The 15,577-nt window shown below is 39.6% G+C and overlaps 1 protein-coding gene across 1 annotated transcript; it reads right to left on the reverse strand.

Annotated features, from left to right (window-relative positions):
• Positions 1-3,826: 3,826 nt before the first annotated feature.
• On the reverse strand, positions 3,827-13,290 carry LOC129587742 (sodium/hydrogen exchanger 9B2-like). The gene is given in 9 exon segments (XM_055481625.1): positions 3,827-4,382; positions 4,826-5,040; positions 5,949-6,222; positions 6,329-6,435; positions 8,424-8,599; positions 8,730-8,912; positions 10,192-10,384; positions 10,387-10,589; positions 12,866-13,290. Coding segments are annotated over 9 exon segments (1,797 nt in total). The 5' UTR covers positions 13,060-13,290; the 3' UTR covers positions 3,827-4,130.
• Positions 13,291-15,577: the final 2,287 nt, after the last annotated feature.

Genomic DNA, 15,577 nt, shown 5'->3' on the forward strand with positions numbered 1-15,577 from the left:
ATAGCAAGTAAACAAGGAACTCATTGCCAACCTAAAGTGTGTCAAAAGCTTTGATGCTACACTTGCAATCGATTAAACTGATAAAGTGGGATATTTGTTACTGCTGTGCATACGAAAAACAACTTAACAGCAGCGTGTTAGGCTACGAAAGAGCCATTTGTCAAGGAAATTAAAGCTTTCCGCGCGCTGAAAAACCAGCTATAATTTAGCATCCGGGATGGATATCCGCAACTTCCGCAGTTAAAACCACTTTAAGATGTCCAGCCGGGAAATGTTACGAGATGTCGATTCCACCGGATTGCATTTGCGATGAACCTTGCGCAAACTAGCATATATAGTTAGAGGAACTGTGAGCAGTGCTGTAATTACATGTGCACGATCGTTTACTATTTCTAATGTAATAATTACTGACTCTGTATCCATAAGTTTACGTACCCGAGTAAAACAGATTGTAAGAAAAATCGTTAGTTTAACGTGTAACTACCGCTAGGTGAACGAAATGTGTCAGCCGTTTAATAACGTTTAGCTGTTTGCAAGTTGTTTTACTTGGGGTACCGCTTTATGTTTGTGTTGGTCTGTAAAGGTGCTAACTTATTAAATTTTGTAGCAGATCATCAGTTTAATTTTACTGCAATATCCTCTAGGATGGCGGCACTGGCTTACGCCCAGTTCCATTCAATACTAGTATTAAATTTCTAACGTACTAAGATTCAATCAAAAACTCTTAGTGGTGTAACACTGGTGTTACGTCGCTTTGATTGTCGTATGTAAAGTAAATGCAGAATACAGTCTTTTACTGATCCTTACTATCATCACGCCTGCGTTTGAAACTTAAAAAAATTATGTAATGTGAAGTTGGAAGAACGGGTTTGGATAAATGTCGTTACACTACAGTAAATCGCTCATTCTTAATGAGGATTAATTTTATATCTGTCGTCTGTCGATGATAATCACAAGATCATGATATTATTATAAAGCGACGCATAATTTCCCAGTACCAGCAAGATTACACGTACACGAACATTCAGAACAACTATGCATTATTACTCGTACCTTTTGATAACGGATTTTAATGAATAAAATGTTAAAAAAATTTAATTCTAAGAACTTGTCAATGTTAGGTTTAACAAAATGAAAACTGCACCTAGCGTTTTGTTTTTCCTGCCGAATCATTCGGTGCTAACTGTTTCAATAATATTTAACGAACGTTCAACGCGCACAGAAAAATGTCATACGACATGATGATCCGGCATCGCGCCGGATTCCTTAGCTGATAATTTCCGGTCCTATTACACAACCGCCAGCGCTACCGTTGTGGCATTACAGGTCTCTTGTGCCGGCCAACAACGTGCAACGTTAACGGGATAATGTACATCCACATTTTGCGGCACAATACGCTGACGTCCTGCATTATCGTATTACCAATAACGACGTTTCCGCCAGATAAATCGATAAGCTCCATATATGGATCATATCGCTGTCGCTGTCTGTTACGAATGTGTACGCAAGTATATATATAAGCAAAGCTCCACTGCTGTGATTCCGCCGAAAATGATGTGTGTTTGGGATATTTGCCAGCCGTTCCTGTTTCCCTTTGCGACGACCGGGTTGGCATATCAAAAAACCGTTCGCGCACTGTCCCAAGTGGTCAATTATGTATGACCATAGCGGAAACGGATATTAAGCGTCTTTTATCTATAGGCATTCTCAGGCTGGTACGAATTTTATATATCTATATACATGTATATATATGTCCATACAGTACAGATGCTTGATTAATTGTCAGCAGCTACTGTTTATCACGTTTCCGGCGCAGTCGTGACGGTACCGGTGTACATAAGTTTGACTGTAAATTATGTATCATGGACGGCATGCGGGGATTTGCATTACCTGTTTGATCGACATTTGCGAGCATACTTCTCCTGTGAATGGTACTTGGTATTCCATCATCGACAAATGCCATGACCATATGGGATCAATGGGCAACACAATTTTCTTTTCGCCTGGTTTCTTTTGTTCACTGCTTTGTGCATTGACAAGCCTGGTACAAGTGTTTTAAATTTGCCATGTAACCTGTCATTCGTCGTTGAATGTGCCATGCAAGGATAATATTACGCTCGTACTATGGAATCATAGCTTGGAACTTGGACCACCGATTCTGGAATCCAGAGCGAGGAGAAAATATAAGAGTTTATTGTGCGCAACCTATTTTTATATACTTAAATTCATTTTTTTATATGAAGTTATGCTTGGATATGCTTTTATCCAGATTATGCAAGAAATATTAAAGGATTCGTGCGCTTTTTACGTGATTTCGTCATAATTATTAAAATGCAGATGAACGTGGACGGAAGAAGTGCGCAATCGGCAATGTGATCTGGGTGATAATTCAAATTTCAGCATTAGTTTTGCAAATTCGCAATATTTTGTTGATTGGTGATTTTTTATATTCGGGTATTGCATGGTGATTGAAGTTACTTTTTGTGTTAACTACGTACAACTTGCAATGCAAGAGATGTTGCCACAAGTGTACACAAGTTTAGCTGTTTGGATATTCTTTTTTGGAGTGTTGCTGTTTTTCGTGTTGGTCAAAAAAGGAATAATAAAACCACGATGGCAAAACATTCAGATGATCAAATATTTGCACCAATAGCTGCACCTAAGGCTTATCAATACCGTATCTGTATCCAAAAATTTTCTTGATTATTGTTTTCTTGAATTTTTTTAGCTAGGTGCTGCATTATATTTGCATTGCAACAATTTGTGCGCAGTGACAATGATTGGTTTAACCCGTGAATATTTATACAATATTTGTGCAACAACAACTTTCTATTGAAGTAGGAGCATTTTCTTTATAACGCAATTCTTTTCCTAAATGGTATAACTGTAAAGCATGAATTCCACCAGTTAATTTGTGATGAGCTGTGAACAAATATTTAAGGCCAAGTAATACAGACTGTAATTACGAGATTTCCAGCAAAAATTGTGAGCCAGTTCAGAATCGGTGTAATTAAAAATTATGCTACAAAATAAGCTTTGTTTTTACGACAATAACCTCCAAAACGTTCAATTTACAGAAAACTTCCTAAATTTCCGGAAGCGCCTTAGTGGTAATATTAGGAATACGTCTCCTGCTATTAAGCGCCGCTGTTTGCGGTAAATCTGCATTTCCTTTGACTCACCATTAATTTAGTGTTCGTAAGCGGCGTTAACAGGTTGGTTTGCTGTCGTGTTTTACAAAATACTGAAAGAAATAATGGCAGCTTAAAAGAGTTACCCGCAGGCAAAGAGTCTATAAATACCGTCATACGACACGGGCGCAAATTATCTCGACTGAATTACACTAATTACGGCTGACATTTTCTAATTGAAATGTCAGAATGAATATCCATCCAGCGGGTCATATTTTCTGTCTCTCGTTCGGCATATTCAAGAAAAACCATTGTATTTGTACAGAGGTTACGTGCTAAAACCCTAATGTGGTACCCGTGGTTAAGGCCAAAACTGATGGAAAATACTTAAGTAGTATTAATGTATCCATTCGGAATTACATCCGGTACGAAAATAAGTCACGGCAATCATATTTTGGCATTACACAGCCAGGTACATCAGCAAAACAATGATGTTTTTACAAAAGTACACATCAACAGTTAAACTTTCGATATTTATTCGTTTATACGTAAACAGAAAATACGAGAAACAAGGCACTACGGATTGTATTCTAGTCTGTAGTTCCACAAAAATTGTTAAACTTTAACATAAAAGTATGCACTTACTTTACTACACATTTTTTAAAAAGATTTTGTTAATTTACTTCATTGATTCATTTACCAGCAGACTGCAATATTGGCATATTTTCTGAATATCAGATACCATATGTATAATACAGCTGCATTGTTCCACGAGCAAGTGAACAACAATATGGAAGATCGGCAACAAAAAGGGGCTAAACACCGGATTTGTAAATACAGCAGGTTCAACAATTTAAGAGGCACTGATAGGGCATAATACATACACTTGTGTGCATTCAGGTAGAAATAAATATTTTCCATTTCTCTATATGCAGACTTGATGGCCGCAAAAGCCGGCTTGCCGGCCGAAAAATATGTACCTATCATATCATAAATCGATCAATAGGGCAAGGAATAGCGCTTGAAAGAAAGCCGTCTCCTGGGACTGAGCTCGAATGCTTCGCCGTTGAAGGAAAGATCCACATCTTTGTCATCTCCCAATTGGTTCATAGGTTCGTTAATTGGATTTCCTTCTTCCATCGTGCGCGCCTGCATGTCCTCGTGGTCCAGGAGTTTACCTCCGCTTAACAGCAGCGCCACACCCCCGATCGGAGCGAAAAATATTATAGCCAACACGGCGCAGTTCAGTGTCTGCAACAGAGGTCAACAATGTTCAAGAATGCACTTCAGTATTATTAAACACTTTACACAGCAGGTAAAACTTATCATTAAATAACCTATCTGTACTGGCAATACTAAATAGTACAGATCTTTGTGGAGTGATATTTTGATGTACATACAAGTTGGGGTAACCACCAGCTAGCTATAGGCCGGTGTTATGTACCAGAAAATGTTAGATTTTAAAGCCTGAAACATATATTATCCGCCCTAGAGTAGATTATGTACTCGTTTTATTTACGTTACACAATTTCTATAATATGCAAAACAAACAGTGAAATTAGTTATTTAGACACAGCATGTTAAGAAACATTGCTGGTAAAATTGTCAGTACAGATAGTGCCAGTACCAACCTTCCCCAATACAACCTAATATTTTTTAAAGATTTTATTACCTATCATCTTTATTTCACTTACATCTCGGCCCAAATCTATAAACTCTTTGCCCATGTGGTTTTTCGTGGCGATATCCAGCGCGGTAGACCCAATGGCGGCCTGAATTGTGGCTTTAGGGAGGAAACTTAGACAGAGGAATAATGTTTCTTTCCAGGAGAAACCAAAAAAGCCCACAGCTAACCACGTTGCCAGCAGTTGCACGGCATGTGCGGCAAACAACAGACCAATCATTAATCCTATAATTAGCAGTTTCAATCAAAATGTACTTAAACGCTTTGTATAACTGCTTACAAGTACCCTACTTCAGCTATTATAAGCTGTGAGATGTTTATAGTCACGCCGACTCATGCGAAATCTTGACCATGAGCACAGCCATTGTTGTCGTTCGTGACCTTAAGCAATCTGCACATTAATTAACCGTTTTTTACGTTTCTAATTTTAATTAATCGATTGTATATGGAAACAATACAGGTCTCTGTACCCTCGAATTTAGCCGATTATGTAGCACCCACGAGGAAATCGGAAACGAAATGAAGAAATCAAATCGTTTAAACTGGAACAACTGCAATCGTAAACCGTGGCTATCATGTGTTCGATTGACGCAAACGAGACACTGGGATATCCGGGACGGCGAAGTGATTGACAGCCAAAAAACGTGCTCTGTATGTTCACCTTTCCTTTTTCCAGGCTTGACAATAACAAATACGCGGGACAAATGGTTTGCACTCTTCCTTTATGCTCAACACAGACCACGTTACCTAAAGTTTTTTTTGTCATGCGCCATGGAGCCGGAGGGATATGCACAGTCGTTTTTTAGACACTTTTTAAATTAAAAACTGAATGCCTAGCTGGAAAAAAGCGAGAGAAGTTTCTTTTTATCAGAACCTGATTAAACGGCGAATGTGTTGCCACTACTGGTAATACTTTCCATTGTTTGTATGTCGAACAATGCACCCACGGCAGAAAACGAGACGAAAAGACACGTCTTAATTGCCCTTTCGGCTTCCGTGACCTTTGCAGAAAAAATCCACCTACATGTATTTCCACCTTATTTTGCCTTAAAGAACTCTTCAAAGCAGTGCCGTTACGTGTGACCTTTAAAACAGACTTGAAAGATGGACCACGTACGCATCTAACAACTTACCAACTCTTTCCGGTATGAGTGTGGCAAAGTCTACTGAAGCTCCGATAAGACCAAAGAGAAGCGGTTGGAAGATATACCAGGCATACTTCAGCGCCACGGAGATGGCCGTGACACTGTTACCCCATCCGCGCTTCCGCCATCCGTATGCTGCCGTCAGGGGAATTGTCAAGGCGCCCAGCGCTCCAGCTCCCGAAATATTGGCGACTTTGGAGGCAAAAATGCAGAACACTCCGCCACAGCATAGTAAAATAAACCGGAATATTGTAGCCGAGTCCTAAAATTAACGTAAAATCAAATTACTTTGGCTAGTACAGATAGGTGTGGTTTTTCAGTAAAGCGTGAAAGACAGCAAAAAATAAAACCATTATAATAAGTTTTACATCGTCTCCACTCGGGAAGTACCACAGGCAAACGCCGGCAAACAACCCAAATCCGATTCCCACAACAATGGACAGCGGAGCGGCAATGATATTAAAGGTCAAGCTCCCTACAAGAAACAGCCAGTGTATTCGAATTAGTATATCACAACATGTTTTCGTAATTTCAGTATCGTATTTCTAACGGCGGTTTGCAGTTGTGTTAAGATTGACAAGCAATTAACAAAATTATTACGCAAATTGACAACACCATAGCCATCGATCATAGATAGGCACGGTTGGTTAAGAACGCCGCTGCACACAATAGCAAAATGCGAAAGCGGCACAAAATCCGCTTAACTGGTTAGGTAGATGGATTTGATTATAATAGAACACTATGCAGAAAAGTAACCAATTCGACCACCGAAATCTCGACAAAAACCTTTTTACACCTATTCCACGTAGAAAGAAGAAAATTGGACATTTGCCACTAAGCAGCTTTTTATACACGGTGTTCTTCCCTCTTTTGTTAAAGTAGGAAAAATGCACGCCGACTTTTCCGTGTAACGTCAGCGTATTTGATGAAGAAACGGCATTGAACGGCATTGCAGTAAAAGGTGATCATTGGATTAACTCAGCAGCCTGCGGATAAACAGCGAGTTTTTTCTCAGTGTTATTGCTACAGGACAAAAAGGATAGATGCGCTTCACTAAGCTCTTTTTGTCAGTTTGTCCACTGGTGCATTTTATTAGGCATTTTCTTAACCACAAGCGATAATGGTCTGTCAAACTTATTGGCACACTGTTTGAATCCCCGTGTTAATTTGTGCAATACCGATATTGTATGTATTAATGTACGGTATGATGCACTTTTATTTATTACCGCCATTTAATTCTCGCTAACTGTCTGTAACAACAGCCTGTAATTATTTCATCTGAGGAATTAATTGCGATCTAAGTGCTCTGAACCAAGAAAAGGCAGTCAAGACCCGTACTATTAACTACATAATTATACTATCATATTGTACGATAAAACCTAACCCAATCTTAAACTACCGTATATACTACAAAGCGTTGCAGAATGCCTTTCAGGATAACTTGCGTTTTCGTGAGAGAGGTTTAGGATAATTTTCCTTATATGATTGTCCAACCGATATACGTTTGCGTATTTTCACCATGGCCATTCATCGATTTGGAAATCATTTCAGAAATGTGTGCCAGGCGGCACAATATATAAAACTGATATACGGTAATGCACTCGAGCTTACGGTTAGGAACCTACAGCATTCATTCACTAATTTTGTTAAAAGTGGCAACAACCAACAATTTTGACAGTTCATTGTTTACCTAGCCATATTTAGTTGCGACTACTGATTGTGAACTGACAGGAACTGACGGAACTGTGAAATTAGAACAAAATCGACACCATGAATGACCTCAGATTCAGTTTAACGCCTGCAGGAGTACGGGCAAGAAGAATTTTAGTTTTTCTTGTCTGCATATTTGTAGTTTGAAGCAGCACAACTTGCCCCAAATTTCGATTCTGTAGCTCAAACTTGGAATAAAATGATGTACAACACTTAGTTTTAAAAAAAATTACGAAAAAAATAATCCAATTTTTTCGGAACGGTATGCGGCATGCTGTCACCATTAAAAAAGAAGCGCGAGACGAGAAAAAGTTTTATACTTACCATGCATGGTTAGCATCAAAACGTTTACGGTACATTTTACTGTGCATAAGCGCTACGTAAACTGATCAAGCCAGCTAAGTCCCAGGTATTCAGTTAGAGTATCATCATAATTATTTATGCTAGATGTCGGCACACTAAAAACAGACCAATCATGTACAGTACATGTTGTAAAAATCAGGCAGCAGAATTTCCAAACGGTATTATGGTTAAAAAGATACGAAATGTAAGTATTCTTGTCAAACCGAGCAAAACTTCGAAAATTAATTCTGCCGATTCTGTACAGGCTGCCATTTGTTTACTAGTATTAATACGAAGGACATTCGCTGCTCTACAAATGTATTAAGTCAAGCGTACGGAAACAAAGTACACTGATTAAAAAAATATTGTGATAATATTCTGTGTAGCTGTAGAATTATTTTAAAGGTTTACCGGAAGAGAGAGCAATCCCCAAGCAAATGCTGTTGCCACAAATGGCGATCACATCACAGATGGTGGCCGCGGCAATAATCAACGACGGCAGTCCCTTTACTGTGCCAATCCTCTGTTCTTGGAAGTACAACATAATAGGAACGATGACCGCGGGCGAAACGGCACTGATGAGAAACCTGTAAAGCACAAAAATCACACACAGGTATGGATCACATGACCTTCGGATTGTTAGCATGGTGGTACTTCCGGCTGTCATCGGGTTCTCTCATTCATAAGCATACACAAGTGGTCAGCCGAGACACTCACCCGAGGGCACCGCTCATCAGCCAGGGGAAGTCGATCATGTAGTGAGCGACGATTAAGATGAAGATGGTGATGCTGACGGTTGGCACGGAGCACAAACTGACCACCACCCAGAAGCGCTGTTTTATGGCATTAATATCCAGTCCCAAACCGGCTCGCGTTAATATGACGGAGAGTGCAATGTTTCTGTATAGAAGCATAAAAAACGCATTACTGGTTTTTTATGGTTTGTTTACGCATTAATACAGGAAGTTTTAATCGGCGCTCTACTCGCTCCGGAAAGGTGCATGATTAATTTGTGTTGAATTACTTTCGACAGTTTTATAGTGCTGATGGAAGATTTAGTTGTCCATATAATGATTGGGTAAATTTATTACTTAATGTGTTTTCTTATAAGAAGCTTTATTTGAGCCTATATCGGAAATGTTAAGATAAGTACAGTATTCACTTAAAAAGGTACGAGTACTTAAGAAGCTCGCAAATACATCAAAATCATTTTAATTACTTGTATAAGATGAAATGTTTCGAGGGAAATATGTACAACGTACAGCAGCCGAATGCAGATGTTTAAGGCATTTACAGTAGCTCAGCTTTAAGCAAACAATAACTTTAATTGACCTGTAATCGCTTATTCAGCGTAAACCGAAACCTACAATTAAAATCCCGTTACAAAAGCCTAACACTATGATTGATAACAACGATTCTTTCGATCGTTTTAAGACTGTCAAAAGCGGCAGAACACTCTGTCATGCAAAATTTTCAAAGCAATAATTATCTTGTTAAGCACATGATTAACGACAAATGTGTCTGCGATATAATATCCAGTAAACTTATGGCATTTTGCTTTGATTGTCCTAAAAACTGTAAGATTATCTGAAAAAATGTCCTAATTAATATCAATCAGCAGCAGTTCCATAAGAATTGATAATTACATATCGGATACTAAAACGCGCACTTCTGAGTCCTAACAACTTATTAACACAAATTAACGACAAACGACACAAAACCAAGTCTTGTCTAATTACATAAATCATCTAATCATCTACTTTCATAAATGTCGAGTGTATATAGGTACGTAAGCATTGTGTATACTTCAAGTAGTGTATGTATAGTGCATACACTGCATCGTGTAAGTACGCATAAGGCTGGCCCTAATAAACGATACTTCAATCGTACTATTGATTAATAACATAAAATAACTATTGAGTGTCGCTCCCCTCACAAGAAACCGATTGTGGGAAATAGTTAAAGTATTACGGAAATATCCGATCAAAAGGATTATCCGATTAAACTTAGAAACTGTAACAGTAACGTTAAAATTAACAGAAAACACAACGACAAATCACAAATATCTACATGCAATTCTATAAGTGCATATTTATATAACTACATAATAATTATGTGTACTTTCATACTTCCGGATCCTTACGTAGTGCAACTTATTGGATACTAGTCCGATTTTTACCGTAGCGAGCTGCTCCATGTTCCATCGATATATTTTGCATAATTAATCGGTATCACATTGCGCAGTATACAGCCGATAATCAACATCCCCAGGAGCGGGGCCAGCCGGGCCTGCTCCACCAGGAAGCCGGCCAGCAGAGCGAAAACCACCATAATGTACAGTCCGAACATATTCCCATACGGCAACATATCGTTTTTAGCACCGACCACATGGCCGCCCACACCATCAGCGCAATGAGGACAACGGTCACGGTACGGCCGACCACTCCGGACGGCGGCAGGAGGAGGTTCCAGTACAGATGCGAGTACCATTTTGCACCGGCCAGCGGGGCTTTGTCGGGCGATTTCATTATGGGCGCAAAGGCGCTGCGCAGGGCGTCCTTGACGCGCCGCTTAAACCTGTAAGCCCATTTGTTATTTTGCTGGTATATAGGGTCATCGATGAGACCGTGCAGACTGGAGGCCACCGTCTGCGACGGGGTCATCTGCTCGGGAATGGGCGGAAGTGGTTTATTCATGACCATACTATAATTAATTAAAATAAAAAAACAAATTTTAATGTAGTTAACGATTACGCCAGATTATACGACTGACTGCCTAATGTGGGAGAAGAAGGACAATCTATGAATGAAGGTGTCAGCGGTGTTGAGTGGCGACAAAAGATGTATGGTGATAAATGTTGCGACTTGCATGTTATATGCAATTTGTGTTGTGGACAAAAAAATGTTATTCGCTCCGCTGGATAAAAGGCGTAAACTGGTATTGGTCGCGGTGATTGTGTGCACGTGCATGTGATACATATAAGCGCTTAAGGTAGCGCGTATGATTTCTGACAAAAAACGAGTATATGAGACGGTCGAGTTTTCCGGGGATTTATTTTGTCTGCGCGACAATGTCTTATCATAACCAACAACCACAATTGATCGAGCTTACGTAGTACTACCTATTGTTATGGAGTATCCGATGTTTTTAGACATCTTATGAACGAGAAATGCCACAGAACTGCAGCGCTGGCATTGTGCATTTTAATCTGCACTGTATGAGTGCTTATTAAATTTATGTGTGCAATATACGAGTATTGCAGCACAAAAAAATTTCCGAAAGTTGTATATATCGGTGAAGTTAGTATATAAAACGTGCCAAGTAGCTATGTTTATGCGCATGATATACGCACAAAACCGTATAAAAATTTTATGTCGTTCGCGGATATAGCAAATTTGTTGAAATCGCATTTTGGAAATTTACATATTAATTGTGTATATTATACTGTCTCTCACGTACTCGTCTACTCTGTAGTCAGGTACGGAGAGCCAGATTAATTATTAAAGTGCTCCCTATAAGGCAAAATGCTAAACTTGACCGAATGGTACAAGAGGCAATTCCACAGAGAGTACAACACTACATTACTAACCAGGAAAGCTGTTTCTTTGCTGAAAATTGTTAAATTCATTGTTTTCCATGCAGTTTACTCCGAATATGCCCTTTTATCGCTATGCGGCCTATGCATATAAGAAACAATGCGTACCATAAATGCTAACTTTGGATGGATCTACTACTGGTATAACATTTCTGTAATTAAGATTATCGAAAAGCTGTGCATGGCCGATTTAAATGGAGCACAGCTATTTGTGCATAAATACTCTTGTGATGGCATTAGAGGAAAACAGATTGTTATCTGTAGTGCCAGAGTTTCTACGTTTTTGTGAGCAAAACCTGAAAACGTAAAATCATTTTCCAGTAAATGAATTTGTAATTGCGCAATTAGATAGAAACTGATCATTAGCAAATGAAATTTGCTAAACTGCATCGTAAGAATACCAAAAGCAGTTTTAGCAGGGTCAGATTAATTAAATAACATACTGAGTCCACATTAATCTATCTAATATTGAGGCGCAACGGCTCGTGTTTGGTTTCTGAAAAGGTCAAGATTGAAAAACCAGAACAACCGGGATATCAGTCACTGCATTTCGTGACCGCCCGGTTAAGCACAAAACCCCATATTATTGCAAGGTATCTGCACATGATGCACAATTTCAGGCCGAACAAAAGCATTTATATGTATGTGATCACAACTATTAACAAAAGATGTGTTGCAGCATTCATCGGCCACTGCACGCACGCAGGGAATACGATTAGCGCGTTGATATGACGTTTGTTACAAAAATATTTTCAAATGAGTTGCAAATAGAAGATGATCGGTTATTAAGGCATAGAAAAAGCTATCTCCATACGAAGTAATTCTTTTAACGTTCCATTAGGAAACTTTTTATGTGGAAAATTGGAAATCAAGAGCACATATGCAAGTGATGCAACAGAATGAAACGAATGAATGATTTGTAGATGCGTTAATTAAGCAGCGTTAATATAGCGCATATTTCACCTTCCGTTGAATACTTAAAACTCATACAGTAACCATGTGCGATTACTGTAGATTGTGACAGGGGCGATGACTAACGGTATATCTCAATAAAAATTACTTTGTTTCAATCAATTAGATATCGTATACACAGAACCTGTACAAGCTGCAAAGCTGATATGCCGCACTAATAAAATTTTACGTTAGTAGTTCTCATTATTGACTAATTTTCCAGCACTGAAGTTGTGCTTTACAACCGCACGTTGCATGCAAGATTTGTTTACCAATTGTCGAGAAAATGTAAATTCTATAAGCATACCCTCTTGACGCCGCCGTTGTTGCAAGCACTTCGTATGGCACCCGATCATCAACAACCTGCTCCATCTTCGTTCGTTCCACCAGGTGCTCTTTTTCAGCAATCGCAAGATCAGGATGATCAATATCGTTAGCCTTCAGCACAGGCTGTTTAGCAAGAATATTCTGGGCAACAAGTTCATTATTATATGAACTCATTTTGCTTGTCAATCCGTCTTCGGTACTCGAAATTATGATGATTAAGTTGTTTAATTAACCAAGAGCACAGTGCATATATTTATGAGTACACATTAGCAAAAACGGTAGACACCATACATAATTCACTTCAAAGAAAAGTAATGGCATCAATGAAAAATTTACCTACAATAAAACTGTATCGACTTCGCCGACAAAATCCTTATATAGTTAAACTGTCTCGGAAAGTAATAAATAATTACGAAATGGTCATAAAAATTTCTTAGATGAGAATGTGGTTTTTCGCCGGCCTTTCGATATTGTGGTGCACTTATTTTTCCATAAAAACTGATTTATGATCCTGTTGCGCTTCTGTCTTATAAGTGAAAGTCAACCTGCCGGTTTTCTGTTGATCATGTTGTACTGCTTATGCCAGCTTGGGCCATCTTCATTGTACAGATCTGTAAGCAAACGGTTTTTCTTCGATCGACAGACATGATTTATTTATAAATTATGTTCCAGAGGTAATTAATTTTAGTGCTTGCAGTACTCCGTCCGGTACTATACATTACTGATTCAATTTGCCAACGCCAGTTTTAACAAATATATTAAGTCTCGAAGCGCCCTGGTATGCTACGGCGCACTATTTGACAAACTGATCAGAGATAACCGTAAAAAATGGGTTCCAAAACTTTTACGAATAGTGAAATAACGAGCTCAGGGGCTTAAAGCTAAAGGGCGTAAAGCATTGAATCTAATAAGACTGCTGAAATGTTGCAAGAACATAATATTAAAGGTCAGGATCGAGTTTTACTTTTTTCCCGATACCATTTATTTCATTGTGAGATACGGTTTATGCTGATGGAATAACTGTGAGCCTTTAAATACCAATTTGTGAAAATAGTGTATGTTCGTTGCTCCTTGTGATTTATATGTACAGTACAGGTCTAGGTGTGCAGAATGCTGAGAAAACCATGATGCTCCGGCAATTAAACTGTTATACGCACGTTGAAAATAACTGGTAGGAATAACCTTTATTACTGCACTAATTAGAAGAAACCGGAATGTTAATTTCTTGCTGTACTTTGTTAGTTTTGTATTTGCAGTTTATTTTGCATTTTGCAGTCATAGCATGTTTGTGGCAGATCAGCTGTTTTTATTACAGATACGTACGTATAGTCTATGCGGCGAAAAAAGTAACAACACCGGGATGTCGTTTCCTAAACGAAACGGCCACCGATTGCTTATAAAGGCAACGAACTGATTCACTCAGGCTAAAAAACGTGTCTATCTAGGATTCGTTTCATGGAACGAATCCTAGACACGTTTTTTAGCCTGAGTCGCATTACGATTGCGATTCTGCACCACCCTTCCCTAACCACTGCAAACGAATTTATTTGCTGTTACTGTCATAAGTGATAAACAAACAGATGTTGCGATACAGTTAATACTCTGTAATAGGAGTACAATACTATCATGAGATTCAATAGCGTGATAACAATATCCTTGATCTAATTACGGTCAAACGAAACAACATTCTCGACGGTCCCCATTACTGAAGCAGCATTACCGTTGAATTGCTAAAGAGATGTTCTGTTTCAAAAACTCCAGACTACGAATCTCGCCGGTTTCAGCAAAATCTCTTCCCAATCTCGTTAACAAATCCTTTGGCAGATGTACCAAAACTGCCGAATGTTTCAAAACCAACAGCCCAAATTCGTATCGCCCCGAAAGAAGCTGTACTTTCTTGCTTTCTCGGCTTCGGCATGGTCTGCGCTCCGTATCACACTGGTCTGGTCCAAATACGAACGAGCGACAGTGTCAACACAGGTAACATCCACTTGCCAAACCTGATCCCCTTGTCCATGGGAAAGTGGTGATGCCATCGGGACGTGTTTCGTTCTCATGGTGCATGCCTCTAGGTTCAGTCCTTGCGGGTATGCCTGCTGCTCCAAGAGCCCGTCGCAAGATGTCGTCGTCGCAGTCGTGTCTAGGGCGTCTTCCAGCTGAGAATTTGCAGCTCAAGCCATGGTGACCGTCTGCAGCAACGTCACTTCCACATTTGCACTGGTGATCTGGATGAAGCGGTGCGCCAAGTCGAATTGCGACGGCAATCCGAAAGCCTCATCATCCAAAAAGGTTTCCGATTGGGGACGATGGAAGTGCGTGTGTCCAGGCGCCTGACTCCGGAGTTGAAACGGCTAACAGCCGAGCTTTGCTAGCGAGATCTAAAGCCTCGTGTAACATGGTTGTCTGCACCGCTAAACAGTACGGAGTATCCCATGCGCGTTGTAGGTGTCGGCTTTCGGATGAAGGAGGTGAAGCATCGTCGGACAGGTACTCAAAGAACCCCACGTGATCCGTCACGGCAACTCTACGAATGCAGCGTGGTCGGCAAACCAGGCCTTGGGTAGCGTGAATCGAGGCCAAATAGGCCGTAAAGATAATTCTTCTACCCGTCGGATCCCGAGCCCACCACAGCAGCGCACTGGTAAGGAAGCTTGACATACCTAGGTGCATCCATGCGTACGTTGCAGATTGA

The sequence above is a fragment of the Paramacrobiotus metropolitanus genome, unplaced genomic scaffold (genome assembly GCF_019649055.1).
Source record: "Paramacrobiotus metropolitanus isolate TYO unplaced genomic scaffold, Prichtersi_v1.0 Parri_scaffold0000026, whole genome shotgun sequence".
In the NCBI taxonomy this organism is placed as follows: Eukaryota; Metazoa; Tardigrada; class Eutardigrada; order Parachela; family Macrobiotidae; genus Paramacrobiotus; species Paramacrobiotus metropolitanus.